This window comes from Hemicordylus capensis, chromosome 4, assembly GCF_027244095.1.
Source record: "Hemicordylus capensis ecotype Gifberg chromosome 4, rHemCap1.1.pri, whole genome shotgun sequence".
NCBI classification, from domain to species: domain Eukaryota; kingdom Metazoa; phylum Chordata; class Lepidosauria; order Squamata; family Cordylidae; genus Hemicordylus; species Hemicordylus capensis.
In genome coordinates, this window is record NC_069660.1 from 18167148 (window position 1) to 18184911 (window position 17764).

The following is a 17764-nucleotide window of genomic DNA, read 5'->3' on the forward strand; positions in this document are numbered from 1 at the left end:
TCATCCAGCCCGGGCAGTGTTGTGGATTCATCCAGTATCCAGAGCGACAGCCTGGAATCTCTGTCTGGGCAGTGCGAGGGTGTTGCATCCTTCAGCCTCCTCCAGGATAGCCTCAATCCTTGTGACAGCCTCGAATCCATCAGCATCTATCGCAGCAGCAACCTCCGCTCCGTCTTCAGCCTTGGCGACAGCCTTGAGACATCCAGTGTCCAGCGTGACAGCCTCCAGTCGGTGACCAGCTTGTGCGACAGCACCCAGGCCTCCAGTATCCCAGGTGACAGCCTTGAATCCCCCTGCAGCCTCTGTGACAGCCTTGAGACAGCCTCTGTGCAACAGCATCATTGCCCTGGATCCTACAGTGTATGACTGGTGCCTGTGAATGCTAGTCCCAGTGGAGAGATTATCTTTTTCCTGAGTGCCATATTTATCCAAAGCCTGAATTTCTCTGCTTCTGCTGTGGAAACAACCACTTGGCCCTCTGTTGCCGATTAGTGCCTTCCTTTCCACCAAGCCTGAGCCTTCATGTCTCAATGGAAGATGTCATCAGGAGCAGCATTCTCTGCTCAAGCTGCTAGGCCTCAAGAGGAAATGGTGTCGAGGGCTCCCCGGAGGAGTCCCAGCTACCTCTCCCATCTCTATCAGAACATGCTGCGGGATGAAGAGGCCCGGAGAGCGGAGCGGAGCCAGCGCAAACCGGTGCACAGCAGTAGCAGCGCCAGTCTCCTGAATCTCTCGATTAATGAGAGGATGCAGCCACGTCCAGGCATCACAGTGACTAGCTGTGACCCACACCTGAGGCCCATCATGCGCCGCAGGGCTAGATCCTTGCCCAGCTCTCCGGAGAGGAGGAGGACTGTCACAACTCCGTGCCGTGTTCCTGGGTGCAGCACCCGCAGGAACCGAGTCAGGTTTGCGGATGCTTTAGGCTTGGAGCTGGCTGAAGTGAAGGTTTTCCAAGCGGGGGAAGATCCGTCCATCCCTTTGCATGTCCTCTCGAGGCTGTCCATCAATTCTGATCTTTGTTGCAGCAGGCTGGACCTGGAGTTCACCATGCAGTGCCTGGTGCCTGACTTCCAGCAGCCCATCGACTGCGAGGACTTCTTCAGTCGCCTGCAGCGGCAGCAGGTCTGCCTGGAGCGAGTGACCAGCTCGGACCTGGGTCTGAATGGCTCCGTCAAGGTCATCAACGTTGCCTTTGAGAAGCAGGTGGTGGTGCGCTACACCTTCAACCACTGGAGAGGCCAGCACGAAGTTGGTGCTCAGTGGCATAGCAGTGCTCCTGGCAAGGATGGGCAGGGCCAAGTAGATGTCTTCACTTTCTTCCTTCCTGTGCCTCCTTTCCTCCTCCAGCTTAGTTCGGTGGTTGAGTTTGCAGTATGCTACCGAGTCAGCGGGCAGGAGTATTGGGATAACAATCAAGGCAAGAACTATGGCCTTACGTGCAGGAGCCATCCGCTTAAGATGCCCAGAGAATGTGAGGAGAGCTGGATTCACTTCATCTAAGCAAAACAAGCATGCAAAGAGTTGATAGGCTTTTGCTAACCTGTCCCATCTTCCTTTGGCCGTTCTTGCCTTCCTGAGGCACCAAAGAAAGCCCTAGAGTGCCAAAGATCCTTCGGAAAAAAGAATACCAAGGGATCTGCACAAAAAGTTATTGAGAGAAGAGCTGGAGGCCCACAACCTGCATTGATTTGCACCCAAATTCAGTATTTCTATTGTGTAAATCACTGCAGGAAGGACAGCAGGAGAAGCAAGCCAATTTCTTTTACTATTTTGATTAACTCTTCAGGAGACAAGAATATGTTAAAAAAAAGGGAGGGTATTTTAAAATTTGCAGCTTATTTTTTCATTCTGTCAGTGTAGTTTTGAACTTCAGTCAATGCACTTTTGCACTTTGGGTTTTTTAATGTACTTTCAAAAATGGAACACAGGGCAGATTACTTTTACTACTTAATAGCAAAAAAAAAAAGTTGCACAGAATTTATGCACCCATCAAATACTGCAGAGCCTGGGGTGCAAAAAGAGATGTTAATCAATATTATAAATATTATAAATGTAAATAAATGTTTACACTGCATTTTATAAAACACAAAAAAGTCTGTTTAAAACTCACTGACAGTGTCCCTATAAATTAGGCTTTCAAGGCCTGTGCTACTGATACAATTATGAGAGGAGTGGCTGTTACTACAGGTGGAGAAATTGTGCAGTTTGCTTTTGATGGAAAGTTCTTATCCTTTCCAGTTTAAAGTAGATGTGGTGTGTGTGTAGAAGTAACATGCAGAACTGCTTCTTTCCCCCCAGTACTCTTTCTTTCTTTTGTTAAAGAACAAAAACAGTTTTGCACTTGGGGGTAACATATTCCATTTAAGGATCTCTCAAACTGCTGCACCAGTCACTGTTTCTAATACAGCACTGGAGTAAATTAACTAGAGTGCTACAAATGTAGCAATCGCTGTAAAATTAATCTAGTTAAACTGAGGGAATTTAACTAGACTGCTGTAAAGTTATGGGAAGGGCCATCAGATTTTACAAAAGCTAATATTTCTAAGGGGAAGTAATGCTGTATGTTTAAATGATAAGTGCATTCTTGGAGATGCTTATCCAAAATATGGGAGGTGACCACCCTTATTAATGAACAGCCAACTACAGGGCAGCATACCTGCCAAAATGCCCCTATTTTCCCATTCAGGTATGGGGAAAATAGGGACATTTTGGCAGGTATGGGACAGGGATGTTTGATCTAAGATATGAGCTGTGCTTAGACTGCCTGAAACCTTGCATTCAAATTCCAGACTGCTATAATGAGGAGAGGTTAAGAGGTTGAATTGTTGTATACTTTGAGGGTGTGAAGCTGTCTTGTTGATGTTCAGTCCCTTCGTTTGAGAAAGTGCTGACAACTATTTTCTTGTCTATATAAATTTCAATATAGGTATTGGAACATATAGCTTGTAGTAAAATTGCAGTTGCTTCACATGCTCATGCACCATGTTTTAGTTATAGGGTGTGTGTAGGTGATTTCTGGCCCTATCATGTATTGAAGCATCTGCATGTGCTGTTAGCAAGGCACTTCTACTAATACACCACTAAAAGCAGCTGCTTTTTGGTAGTGTGGTTTTAGAGATGTGTTAATCATAATGATGTATGCAGATAAGCACTTATATGCACCGTAAGTCTAGAAGCTGCCTTGATGCATTTCCAAAAAACTGCAGCTGAAGATGTGGTTTCAATGTGGTTTCAAAGTCCCTCAGCCCTGAAAAATCTTACATGTCAAAGATCTGACATTATCTCTAGTATTAACAGGCCAAGCTTGATTACCTAGTATCAATGTGATGAAATTCAGGGGAAGTAGATGGTTTAATGTCAGAATCTACTTTTCTCCCACTTGCAGTATGGAACGTGATTCCTTATTATTTCATTCCGATGTGGTGTGTAGAAGATGAGGGTAAGGATCTTGTGCATCTTTATTAGGAAGTAAACCCCACTGAGTTCAGTGGGCCATACTCCTGAGTAAGCGTGCACAGGATTGCAGCCTTAGTTTCAAGTTTTCTATATTTTGGCATTGCACAAGGCCTTGAGAAACTTGAGGGCAGCTACTCCATGGTGCATTCCAGCCATGCACACCCTGTGCCTCATAGAGGCTGGAAGGGATCCCAGAGACCCAGAGTAGAAACTCATGTCAGCTGTACATCTGCTAAAGAGGGCTTCTGAGTGGGAAGTTTTCTCAAGAGGCCTATTCAGATATCGGAGATCCTTTTGAAGTGCCTGAGCAGCATAGACGGAACATAGGGTCATGGAAAATTTGTTTCCCTTGTGGGTTATGATGCCAACATTATTTGTATTTCTCGCTTATCAGTTCAATGGTAAGCAGGCAGGAAACATTAATCAAATGAGTCTCCATGAACAACATTTAAATCATGTTGAATATTGAGGGTGCATTTCTGTTGAAATGAATAGAAATACAACCCAAATACTCAATGTGATTTAAATATATTTATGGCCGTTGTACTATTAAGCAATTGTTATAATTGCAGTTGCACCAGTTTTTCTGCTTTCGCAAGGTTTAGTCTGCTTTTTGTCCTGAATAGGGATTTTTATTTAGTAAAAAAAAAAAAACTAACCCCCAAAATGGTGCATAATTGGTGAAGCAAACAGATACGAATATGATTATGACAAATATTTATATACCATTTTCCAGCAAAAGTTCCCAAAGCGGTTTACATAGCTATAAACAATAAATAAATAAAAGGGCTCCATGTCCCCAAAGGGCTCACAATCTAAAAAAGAAACATAAGATAGACGCCAGCAACAGCCACTGGAGGACTACCAACTCAGCAGTCCTGTTCAGACATTATGTTGTGCATGCATAGCGATGTTGGTACACATGTACATGTTTTCGTATGAATGACTGTACATGCATTCACTTTAAAAGGAAACCCCTCTGGATCAGGCCCAAGGTCTCTCTAGTCCAGCATCTTGTTTACCACAGTGGCCCATCAGATGCCCCTGAGAAGTCCACAGGCAAGAGATGAGGGCATGCCCTCTCTCCTGCTGGTGCTCTTTGAAACCGGTATTTAGAGGCATCCAGTATTTAGAGGCACCTCTGAGACTGGAAGTGGACTATAGTCATCAGACTAGTAGCCACTGATAGATCTGTGACATCTATGGATTTTTCTAAGCCCCTTTTAAAGGCTGTCCAAGCTAGTGGCCATCACCACATCCCATGGCAGAAAATTCCATGATGATCCTGGGTAGAGCCCCTGAAATGCAGTGTAGAGAAAGGAAGTGTACTACTATATGTTTATTGAGTGTAGCATGTGAATAACAGTACTGCATCCATATCTGTACATGTGAATGCTGCACACAGATCGTATGTGCATTTCACTGAATAGGGTTGTTGAAAGGCAACTTTCTGTTAAGACCATAAGAACAGGCCTGCTGGATCATGCTCAAGGCCGATGAAGTCCAGCATACTGTTTCACACCATGGCCCACCAGATGGCTTTGGGAAGCCCACAGGCAAGAGCTGAGGGCATGCCCTTTCTCCTGCAGTTGCTCCCCTACAACTGGTATATAGAGGCATCTTGCCTCTTAGGCTGGAGGTGGCCTATAGCCCTCAAACTAGTAGCCATTGATAGACTTGCCTTCATGAACATATCTAAGCCCTTCTTAAAGCTGTCCAGGCTGTTGCCTGTCACCATATCTTGTGGCAGAGAATTCCCTACGTTAATTATGCATTTTGTGAAAACGTACTTCCTTTTGTCAGTCCTAAATTTCTTGGCAACCAGTTTCATAGGATGACCCCTGGTTATATTGTTGTGAGACCTAAATGCATATGCTCTATGAGCAGTGCAGTATATATGCAAGGCTCTTGCATGTGTGTATGTCCCCATTCGTATTTGCAAAGTTATGGATCCATGTGTCCAGCCCTTACTATGGATTGAAATGGATTGAGACACCTTTGTGAGACAAATATTTCTGGCTACATGTCAGAGCAAGCACATGGCATTGATGGTTTGGGGTGCTGCAACCATCAGAAAGTCTGCGGATGCAGAAGTTCCCTATTCTCCTCTGTGAGGGGAAATTTGAATTGGTTAAAAAAAGTTTACGCTTATTACATGCTACAATCATGTGAAGAAGAGGTTGAGGACTGAAAACAAAGTACTACTCTTTTAAAATTTTCAGACCTTTTCTTTCATACTAGCTGACCTGGCGCAGAGCATCTACACCCCTAGTTCTCCATGTCTTTCCCCCATCCCTTCAGCCCTGGTTCGTTCTCCCCTGATGGCCAGTCTGGGCGTTGCTTTCTCTCCCTGCCCATCAGCCAGCCCGCTGGCCTGGCTGTTGCTTCCTCTCCTTGCCTGGCTGGCCTGGCCTCTGCTTCCTCTCACTGGCTGCTCGCCTTCTTCTCCCCCTCACCTCGCTCACGAAATCTCACGAGAGCTGCCACGCATGGGATTAGCAACGGGTACGCCTTAGAGAGAGAGAGAGAGAGAGAGAGAGAGAGAGATACACAACTGAACTTTTTAAAAGAGAAAGGCTATGAACTGTAGCCAGTATTCAGGGAGAATCATTCAAATCACCAATCACCCTACCACTTCCGGAGTCTATGGAATGTGAAAGGCTAAATATAAAGTGAAATACAAAAAATATTCATGGGTAGGAACAGAGTCCTTTGAAAAGTTTGTGGCCTGCATTTTTGAATTTGCAGCTGGATACCATTCCCCTTCACTCTGTCTCCTTAACCACTGCCATTCATGCTGCCTTACTTGCCAGTTTCCTTTGGCAACGTCTGTGGTTGAAGCTTCTGCTTAAATGTTATTTGTAGACTTAAACAAAATCAAACATGCAGAAAGAAGAAGGGAAAAAAGCTTGAATAATATCTATATTGTTTCACTTTTGTATTGCATATAAAATGTTCTGATTAACACTTCTTGAACTCAACAGGCATTTTAAGTTCCTGTAACATAGAAAAGCAAGGCCCACGCACATGCCACAGATGATTTTCTTAGATAAATGCTAAATGCACTGTCACGTTTCCAGGTGCAAGAGTCATATTTTTTAAAAACTATTTCTGTAGTAGCGGAATTTTAATGGACTTGTGAAGTTAGAAAAAAGAAATGTGATGGGTGAAGAAAAACACAGGGATACTTTTAAAGATGCTTATGGAATTGTACTCTTGTGACATTCCAGATTTCAGTAAATTTGCTTTCATATATTGACCTTATGAAAATGCATGAGTCGTTGTCCCTAAACCACGGAAAGGTTTCTGGAAATGTGCTTCATGGCTGTTGCTACAGCTGATGAAGTTGAACTGCAGGCTTCTTCCCAATCATTTCTGTTCTTCAGAGCTGTCTCTCCAAGTGCATTTTCCCTGGGTGACTTGCCCTCCTTTCTATCTGGCCTGGATGCTGTTCACCATGCTGTGATTGCTACTTGTCTGACTGCATCCTTGTGTCTGTACGGTCATAGTCTTCGACACCATTCTGTGCTTTGGAGTCATTTTGCAGACCTTCCTCTGCTTTCTGCTTTAAAAAGCATCGGGAAAGACAAGTGCAACATGTCCCCAAATCCTTAAACTGGATTAGTGCTGTGAATCTGAACACATGGATTACCTTGCATTCTAGTCCAAATTTTTGTTTCCAATTGTGTCCAGCCAGCTCCCTCTGGAAGCTGAAGCTTAGCAGGTCGTGAAAATGACAGTTATCCTTTGTTGATAATTCCCACACTTAGTACTTGGAGGTGTAGTGATGGATAGCGTAACTCTTCAGTATTTTTTAAATTGTGAGTCCCTTGGGGACAGGGAGCCATTTTATTTATTTATATCTATGTAAACCGCTTTGGAAACTTTTGTTGAAAAGCGGCATATAAATACTCATCATTGTCATATTTCATGATTTTGTAGCAGACATATAAGTCAAAACTAATTGGGGTGTGGGTTGATGATTTTGCCTGGTGCCAGCTAAGTACAATCATTTGTGGTACAGAAAATATATTGTATATATACAATATATATTCACTATATGCATATAGTGAAGAAGAGTTCATTACATTTTAACTACTTCTTACATTCATATTTTGCACTATACAGCTTAAACCACCATGAGGCAATTCCTGTTTACCATCATCACCACCATTTTTGCTTTGTCAGCCCTATGTGCTTGCACAACAAAACAAGTTGTACTTGTACAAGAAGGTTGCAGAGCTGAACGAAATTGTTGTGCTTCCTGATGTTGAGCAACCGCTGGTGGAAGACCTTCTCCGGGACATATACAGTTTTGTGTGACCTTTGCCATGCAATAGCTATTGCAAACGGGCTTGAGCAACAAGGATGTGGAAGAATCCTGAGCAATGATGATAAGGAAAAGTCTTGAGCAGTGCTGCTGTGCAACAAATGTTGTACACTGATGAACTCAAACAGTCTTGAGCAAAGATGGGTGCACAACTTTGGCCCTCTTGCTGTTGGACTACAACTTCCATCATCTTTGACTATTGGCTACTCTGGCTGGGGATGATCAGAATTGTAGACCAGCAATAGCTGGAAGGCTGAGGTTGTGGAGCTCTGTGCTGGAATTAGGACTAGTCTTGAACAGACTTTCCTTTCTTTATGCAACATCTTTGTGTGACATCTGTTGTGTTAGCACAACATCCCAATGCAAGCTGCCACTGTAGCAGAACTCATCTGCACAATACCCTTGTGCAAATGCAACATCCTTCTGTAAGTGCACTGTAAGGATACTGGCCATTTTGTCTAAATGTATCCCCATATGGTGGTATCTGGTATTTACCATAGATTTTAGACCAGGGCTGCTCAACTTTGGCCCTCCTGCAGATGTTGGCCTACAATTCCATAATCCCTGGCTATTGGCTACTATGGTTGGGGATTATGGGAGTTGTAGTCCAAAAACAGCTGGGGGGCCTAAGTTAAGCAGGCCTGTTTTAGACCATTAATTTTCAAGGGTGTCCAGGAAATGGTAAACCCCGAGAAGAAACATTCGGAAGAAATTCTTGCTATGCAAATGAGGAAGAAGTCACCTAACAGAGTAGAAATGTGAGGATAAGTTAATATTTCTAACTGTGCAAACAGTATTCTTTTCCATTTGACTGTAAAACAGCAGTGTGATTTCTTTGTTAAAGAATAATTACTTTTGCTCACCTGGGCAGAAAGGATTAATGATTGACATGATTCCTGTGGTGGTTAGGTGTTCTCTTGCAAGGGAATATGGGTGGGGGGCACCATCCCTACCCCCACATTAGATTAATTAAAACTGCTTAGACTTACACATGTAAATGTTATATTTGCTCAGTAGTTTACAAGAAGGTTACTGTCAAAGTGCAAATAGGTATATTTAATTTGATATAAAATTGCAGAGATGAACATAGCCCACAATCTAGAACCTTGCTGGGAAAATAAGAGGGATTTGCACACACAAAAATCTTCTTAAGGGTAGGCCATTTTCATTTTCATATTAATTTTACTATGTTGATAGATGTTGAACTTATTCCTCCCACCCCTTTTTAGAAGGCAGCAAATATGTGTCAAGGAAAAGCACTGGAAATAAATCTCTGAGAGACTGGCATCTAAAATAAGGGCAAAGGGTCCCTGTTGTAGCAGATGCCCTGCTGGTTGTCTCTGTTAGAGGCTGAACTTCTGCCAAATGGTGGCATATGTCAAAGTGGTCTTAGTGGAGGCTTCAAACGACATTAACACTGCCAGAATCTGCTAAGCCAAGGTTCTGTTTAAAGGTTATGTCGTGCACATTGCAGTGGCTACCGCGGAGAGTGACAGGAGATGTCTGGCTTAGATCTATGGTGAAAGGAATGTTCTCATGCAAAGCCCCATAATTAAGCCGTCCAATACGCAATATCAGTTTCCATAACTAGTGCTGTTGAAGAGGTAAAATCTGTAAATCACTCTTATTAAGTCATCCCTATAACATTACAGATTATGTGAACAGCTCTGGCAAGTAATTTTTTCACTTGATATACAGAAGAGTTTGTGTTGAGGTGGTGCTGTGATGTTCACACATTAGGAACAGTCTCCCTCCTCACTGTGTGTGGATGCCAGAGTGCAACTTTTGTGCTTCTTTTTGCTCTGTGAAAATGTCTCTGCCCACCGCCTCCAGCTGGCTTCTCCTTGTCTGAAGAGCTGAGATATCAAATTCAAATTCTGCATGCATTGGCTTTGTAGGATTTACTTCCACAGTGTGAAGACAATGTTGTCATTATATGAGTACCATTCTCAGGATAATCAATAACTGCAGACTTGCATTATCTTCCCTACCCATGTTAAGATTTGCAGTTCAGCGATGATCATATTTAAAAGCACTTTAAAAAGGATGCTGGCTGATGTCCAGACTAGCATGGCATAGTGCAGCAATGCTTCACATTCAGACTAGCACTGTGCTGGTTCTAGGGGGAAGGAACGAGTTGTGAGAATTTCCTCTTCCCTCTGAAACCCACTGTGCCTCATGGAAATATGTCCCTGAGGGTTATGCAACCCTCAGGGGCACATTTTCAGGAGGCACAGTGGGCTTCAGAGGGAAGGGGAGATAGCAAAAATTGCCCCTTATCCCCCACACAACAGTGCAGCGTTAGTGTGGATATCAGCACTGTTGACCAGCAGAGTGCTAGTGTGGATGTCAGCCCCTGTGTTTAAAATGTATATGCAGCTGCTGTGTATGTCTTAGCACACATTGAGGTTATTCACACAATCAAAAACTGTGTTCTAACAGTTTGGGAGCTGTGTGTGCTGCCAGTTTTCGGTTTATGGAAGCAAAGTAAGAAGAAAACCTGAATATAAGTGATTGTGTGAAAGCAAGAAAGGAGGAAAACCTGGATAGGAGTGATTGTGTGGAAGCAAAGTATTATCTTCCCTACCCTGGGAAGGTTTTCCTCCTACCTTGCTTCCACACAACCACTTCTACCCAGGTTTTCCTCTTATCTTATCGTGGATCACAATTTTTGATTGTGTGAATTACCTAATTATGTAAGAGTGTTTGAAATTTAGTTTATGAGATGTTTAGACAAGATGGTGTTTTGAAGAAAATGTGAGGATTGTTCATATCTGTAATACTGTAAAATAGTAAAATTAATCAGGTTTACATTTAAATGCACTAAATCAAACTTTTCCCCCAATTTTCTTTTTATCTAATATTGTTTCATGCCTAGCACAGATCATGTGTGATGCTTTGCCAGTTTTACAGAACATGCTTGTAATTTTCCTGTAATTAAATTCATTTTTCAGTGTTAACTGTAATTTTTGGACTGTGTTTACTTGGTGCACTTATTCATTGCTTTTTCACAGATCAGAATTGTATTCCCAGAATGCCTTAACATGGGGCACACACATTATGCAAAATGATTGAGTAGTTAAGTGCCCTCTGCAAAATAGAGCTAACTTGATTCATTCAGAGTGTTGCTGTTTAGAGTAAACAAGAATAAGAATCTGTATAGCACTTTGGAATATTTGAGGGACGGGGAAGAACAAGCGGAAATGTAATCCAGATAAGACAGCGTTGCTGTTGGCTGTAGGTCCTGCAATTCTGGGAATGAATGTTTAGTGAGTTCTGGATAGGGTCACGTTTCCCCTGAAAGATCAGCTTTGTAGCATGAGGGTGTTCTACTCCTTTTCAGTGCCCAAGTGGAATCAGTTACTAGGAATGCCCTTTTCTAGTCTGGGCAGGTACATCAGGTATGCCAATTCCTAAAAGGTTCTGCCATGATCACAGTTGTCAATATTCTAGTCCTCTCCCGCTTGTAATGTACTCAGTGTGGCCTGCTCTTGAAACAGAAACTAACTTTTGGCCAGGACTGCTTATCCCAACAGGTCAAACTGCATTGTTTACCTATTTCCAGGATCAGTTCAAGGCATTGATTCTTATCTTTAAAGCCCTGAATGGCCTGGGATCTGGGTATTTTAAGGACCACCTTTCTCCATATGTAATTTAATTTAATTTAAGATATATCTATACCGCCCAAAACTTGCATCTCTGGGCAATTAACAATGACAATAATTTAAAACATCAAATCAATTAACAATAAAAATCATTTAAAACATAAAAAACCCAGTATTAAATTTTTTTTTACTATAAAACTAATTAGAAGTCGGGGTGAATAAATGTGTCTTCAGTGCCTTTTAAAAAGTTGCCAGAGATGGGGAGGCTCTTATTTCAACAGGGAGCGCATTCCAAAGTCCAGGGGCAGCAACGGAGAAGGCCCATTCCCGAGTAACCACCAAACGAGTTGGCGGCACCCGCAGACGAACCTCTCCAGATGATCTTAACTGGTGGTGGGATTCATGGCGAAGAAGACATTCTCTTAAATACCAGGGTCTAAGTTGTTTAGGGCTTTATAAGTAATAAACAGCACCTTGTATTTTGCCCAAAAACGTATTGGTAGCCAGTGTAGTTCTTTCAACACAGGAGTAATAGGGTATCTCCTAGATGACCCAGATGGTCTCTCCTAGATGACCCACCTGGCCACAGCATTCTGGACCAACTGCAGTTTCCGGACTACATACAAAGGCAGCCCCACATAGAGCGCATTGCAGTAATCCAACCTAGAGGTTACCAGCATATGAACTACCATTTTGAGGTCGTTCATCTCAAGAAACGGACGCAGCTGATGTATCAGGTGAAGCCGATAAAAAGCACTTCTGGTCACCCCCCTCAACCTGGAACACCAGGGAGAGGTTTGGATACAGCACCTCTCTAGCAGGACCTCTACAACAGCTTCCCTGCCAGATAGTATAAGCCATGACGGGCCAGGATCAAGAGAACAGTGGTAGGCTGAACCATTCCAAGCAACTTGTCCACATCTTCAGGGGTCACGAACTGAAACTGATCCAGGGTCATCACATAAGAGGAGCTGCTGGACACCTTGGCAGTAGATTCCATAACAAATTTGGAGCTTGAATCTAAGTCGGACCAAATACTAGAGATTTTGTCCACAAATGAATCATTAAAAATGTCACAGCAAGTAATCGTTGGTTCCAAGTACTGATTCAAAAGGGAAGGGGTACACATTAGCCCCTTCACGACCCTGAACAACTCTGCCAGATGTGAACTTGCAGATGCTGTACGGGAGGAAAAGAATTGCTTCTTTGCCACACGTATCACCTGAGCATAGATCTTCAAATGCTCTCTATGTAATAATCTGTCGGATTCGAGTTGGGTCTTTCTCCACTTGCTCTCTAGTCATCTATCTTGCTGCTTCAGCCCCCATAGTTCTTCCATATAGCAAGGGGCCAGTTTCGAAGTGGGTTGGAAAGAACGCTTAGGAGCGATCATGTCCACTGCCCTGGGAAGTTGATTATTCCAATTCTCCACCAGAGTGTCAACAGGTTCACCAGCAGAGCCAACACTAAATCTCTCCAAGTCTTACTGGTATCCTATGGGATCCAGTAACCTTCTCAGGTGGACCATCCTAAACGGCCCTCTGCCCCTGTGGAGGTGGGACGTGGTTGTGAGTCCAACCTTAACCAGATGGCGGTCCATCCATGACAATGAGGAAATCACCAGAGTCTCCACCCACAGAGCACCACCCTGTTCAGAGTGAAAGACCAGATCAAGCGTGTGACCAGCAATATGTGTCAGTCCTGAGACCACTTGGGATAGTCCCATAGTTGTCATGGCCGCTATGAACTCCCGAGCCACCCCGGACAAATTGGTCCCAAAGTGGACATTGAAGTCCCCCAGGACCACAAGCCTGGGAGACTTCAATGCCAAGCCTGAAACCAAGTCTGTCAGCTCAGTTAGGGGCTCCATTGGGCAGCAGGGCAATCAGTACACCAACAGAAGTCCCAGTCTATCCCTGGTTCCCAAACATAGGTACACACATTCAATATGGCCAGGCACTTCGATAGGGATCCTGGCAAGGGAAATATTGTTCTTATAGACCACAGCCACTCCACGCCCACATCCCCTTCCCTGCTCCTCAACAGAGTACCCTGGAGGGAGAAGCTGGGACCAGACCGGGTCACCAGCCTCCCCCAACCAAGTATCTGTAATACATACCAGATTGGCCCCTGCATCCAGAAACAAATAATGGATGATTTCAGGTTTATTCTGTGGTTGGTTGGCATTGCTTTCCAAGGTCAAATAGCTGGCAGGATAGACAGAAGGGGAAATAGCAGTTTCTGATCTCCCTTCCCCTACTGACTGTCAACGTTACATCTTCTATTCCCCACCACCACTGGAATAGCTGCCCCATAATCAGTGGACACACTCTCCCCAACTCCAGATAGACCCAGACACATCAAAAAACTCAACTCACCCAGGCTTTTAGACAGAAGCTGAATTAAAATACCCACTCACTTTCACACGCCATGAGGGCTCCTGAGCCAAACAGCCTGGCCCTCACCCTTGTTATCCCCCCAAAGGGGCAACAAGCAGCAATCCTATAAAAGCCCAGAGTTGGGCAGCTGACCCCAGGAATTGCTGAGTCACCCACTCCTGGCCCCAGTCCTGCACACACTCCCCAGATGTTACCCAGAGGCAGCAGGCTGCAGTCTCACAGGGAAGCAGAAGCAGGCAGGTGGTAGCAGAAGGAGCCAACAGCACACACTTGGTCTCCCACCCCAAGCATCACTGAAGGGGAAGCAGGGGCTCCTCCTCTGTCCCCTGCTGGGCTTTTAGGGGACTGAGACACAAGCAGCATTCCTATAAAATATGTACTTCCTCACACTTTGGTCTCCATATGATGAGGCCTGCGCTAGATGACACTTTCAGAGGTGAGGCATTCACTTACTAGGAGCAGGGCTTTTGGTGATGGCTCCAATACTTTGAAGCTGCCTTCATTTGCAAACCCATTTTGTTCCCACCCTTTGTATCTTCAGGTGCCCACAGAAGCCTGGCTGACTGAAGACCTGGCTATATTGCATGGAATTCAGGATTGGCTGATCCTTTGTACTTATTTTGGTTCTGTTGGCTGGTTGTTGGATGGCCGGGTTATTGTGATTGGTTCTCTGCTGGAACCTTCCCAGATGGGCAACTTTACTATGGTAGGACGTGCCTAAAGTTAAGCCGTTTTGAGCACTGCACCACAGTGCTACTTTTTAGGGACATGTATAATGCGCAGTAACTGCAAGTCATCAGGCACAAAGCTGTATGATGCCACTGGCTGCATGAATGGCACTTTTGGTTGCTATCCTGACGTTGCTGCAAATGGTTACCTCACATGAACTCTCCCCGCGCCCCAGCCTAAGCGTGCGGAAGCTGTGTTCATTTGCCATTTGGAAATGGTCCAGGATTTGGGTTTTTACGGCTGGTTACAATTGTTTTTCTGGGTTAATTATTTCTATCTTATTGTATTTCTGTTTTTGCTTTTTAAATGTAAGCCACTTTGTGTCCCTGTGTGGTGAAAAAGGCGGGGTATCCTTTTGTAAAATATAAAACAAAGCACTTCACTTCAGGGGAGTAGCCACCATTGGGCGACTGGGTTCAAAGAACCCAGGCCACTGCCTCTCAGGGGCTGCACCTCACGGCCCTGAAACGCCCCCCGGGACTGATGTCATATGCAGGGGGTGCTGGTTTAGCTCCCAAGTGGGGCTGCATGGCCCTGTTCGGGAGTTAAATGGCCGACCCTGCATTCGCAGCGTGGCCAGGAGCAGCTCTTCCTCTGGCCATGCTGCATACACAGTGCTGGCCTCGATCTAGCTCCCAAGCGGGGCTGCACGGCCATCCTGACGTAGCCTTTAAGGCAGGGAAGAGCCATTCTTGGCCATGCTGCAAACGCAGCGCTGGCCTGGATCTAACTCCTGAACGGGGCTACGCAGTCCCATTCAGGAGCCAGACCACGCCCCCCATGTCTGATGTCAGATGTGGAGGTGTGGCTAACCCCACAGTTGACGTCAGATCTAGGGAGCGGGGTGAGCAGGGCTGCGGCGGCGGCCGGACACAGGCCGCCCCTGGTCTGTCTCCACTAGTGCTTCACTTTGCTTTTCTGAAGCTTGCTGAATGCAGCAGAATGAGCGGGCAGAGCCCTGAAGTGTTCGAATGTTGAGCCAAAATGTAGAGCTTAGGTCTGCATAATTTTTTGCAGTGAAAAATGCTCCCATTTCCTAGACACACTAATGAGGAGAGAGAGAGAGAGAGAGAGAGAACAATGCCAGGGTTTTGTTTGCCTTCAGTAACATTGCCTGATTGGGTATGTAATGCTGTGATGTTATCAGGTTGGCTATGTGGGTCCCTGAATGTCTTTGATCAGACAGTAAGATGGAAAGAAAATGCTACCGGAAGAGCAGGATCAGAGAGAGGGGAACACAGAGGTTGCAAATAACCACAAACATTCTCAGCAAAAGAGACTTAAGGAGATTTTGACAGGGCATTCACCCCGCTCCTATTTTTGTGCTGAAAACATTCTGTAACAAAAATTCAGTTCACTAGATTGTACCACTTCAGACTACAAGTTGAGGAATTGCATTTTTGAAAGCTCTTCTCATTAAAGAAAGAAATAATTCTAAGTAGAATGGAGCCTATTTTCTGCTTTTTTGAACAAGTAATATTAAAGGTTTAGAATGAAATCAATGTGGTATTATATGATTGCCATTCTTGGAAATCTGACTTGTTTGTCTTCTCACTATGGTTTTTCTGAATATAATTTAAAGGGGAGATGCTTATAATGTGTGTGACTACCATCTGTTTTCAAGATGATGGCAGATTGTAACAAAAAGACCCCAGAAAGGAACCTGTGTGTTGTGAAGATGGATTGTAATAGACTGTGAACACAAGTCCTAAAGAAATGGTGCTTATACTTTGAGTAGCTGCCATCTTTGTTTCAAGATGGCTTCTGGGCAAAAAAAAATACTCCTGTCAGCATACCCTGGGTCTGCCTCCCATGTGCTGCAAATTTGGTCTGTATTTGACTGTCAACACATGAGTTCTAAAATGGTGGTACTTTGAGTGATTGCGTTGAATCAAGATGGTGGATGGGGGAAAATCATGTCCCAGTTATGGTCCCTTAGAACCCCCATCTTATATGCTATAAATTTGGTTTGTATCAGACTCTGAAAATAACAGTTATTAGGGACACATACACAGTTATCATATACTTTTTTCCCTTTGGGAAAAAGACACACAAACACACACACACACACACACACACACACACACACACACACACACACACAACATCCTTGCAAGTAGAAAAGCAGCATAGTGGAGAAAGGACTAAGCTAGTTACTCATTGCTTTTACATTGAAGACTACTCAGTAATGATATCTCCCACCAGAACTGTGGACAGCTTATGTGGCCACCTAATCCTGCAGTTGCTATATCTCTTTCATAAAATGCCTCCAAAATTTACAATTGTCTGCATCTGATGAAAAGGGCTCTAGTCCCCAAAATGTTTTATGGTACTAAATAAATTGTTTTTTCTTTAAGATTCTTGGATATTTTTGAAAGTAGAAATCTCCATTTTCTAGCACTCTTTGTCCATGTATTATCAGTGCTCTGCATTTCAAGTGTGTTGGTGCCTGCTATCTATGGTAATTACTTTTTAAACAGTACTAATTGCTAAAAGCAAATCCAGGTCTTCCCTCTATCTGAAAGTAACTTTACTTGCTCTCTAAACAAACATTTATTTCAAACAAGCCAGGTGTGCATGTAAATGAAGTTAAATGTTAGAGTTATCAGGGATAGGACTCCTTGTACTGCCAACAAGGACAGAATCTAATTAACTTTGATATATATCAGTATTTTAGATCGACATTAATAACTGACACTGCATTGCCAAAAAACATTGGAGAAGAAGAAAATCCAGAAGAAAAGGATGTGAAGTGGGTCTTCAGTAACCTCCCTGATAGCAAGCTCTTCTTCCAGTCCTGCTACAATATACATTAATAGTGTCCCAGACTTCTGAGTTCTCATTCTGCCTTGATTAGGGAGCTATATGTAAAAAAACCACCATTCAGAAGCTGGTTTCATCCAAGCTGAAGGTGAACACCTGAAAACCTCCAAGCTGGAACATGCTAGAATCCAAAGGTATGACCAAATCAAGGGTTGAAAACTTTGCAAATGTTCTGCTGCCTTTCAGTTATATTTTGCTGATAAGAATCATCCATGTTCAGCATTCTGTCTGTGCACACTGAAGAGCCCCTGTCCTACTATGTGAACTTTCTTGAGCATCACAAAGACAAAAAAGGGCACAGCTAAAAGTCCAGCCAACATATGCATCTAATGTTAGAATTGGCTTCTTCCCCTCTTGTTTATGACCTCAACCCCTTCTTGTGTTCATGTCATTAGATATCTGATATCTGATAGTGAGTA

General features: G+C 43.8%; 1 protein-coding gene across 1 annotated transcript; it reads left to right on the plus strand.

Moving 5' to 3' along the window:
* The first annotated feature begins 517 nt into the window (after positions 1–517).
* On the plus strand, positions 518–10749 carry PPP1R3D (protein phosphatase 1 regulatory subunit 3D). The gene has a single exon (XM_053247013.1). The coding sequence runs from the start codon at positions 523–525 to the stop codon at positions 1501–1503; it is 981 nt and encodes a 326-aa protein (XP_053102988.1). The 5' UTR covers positions 518–522; the 3' UTR covers positions 1504–10749.
* Positions 10750–17764: the final 7015 nt, after the last annotated feature.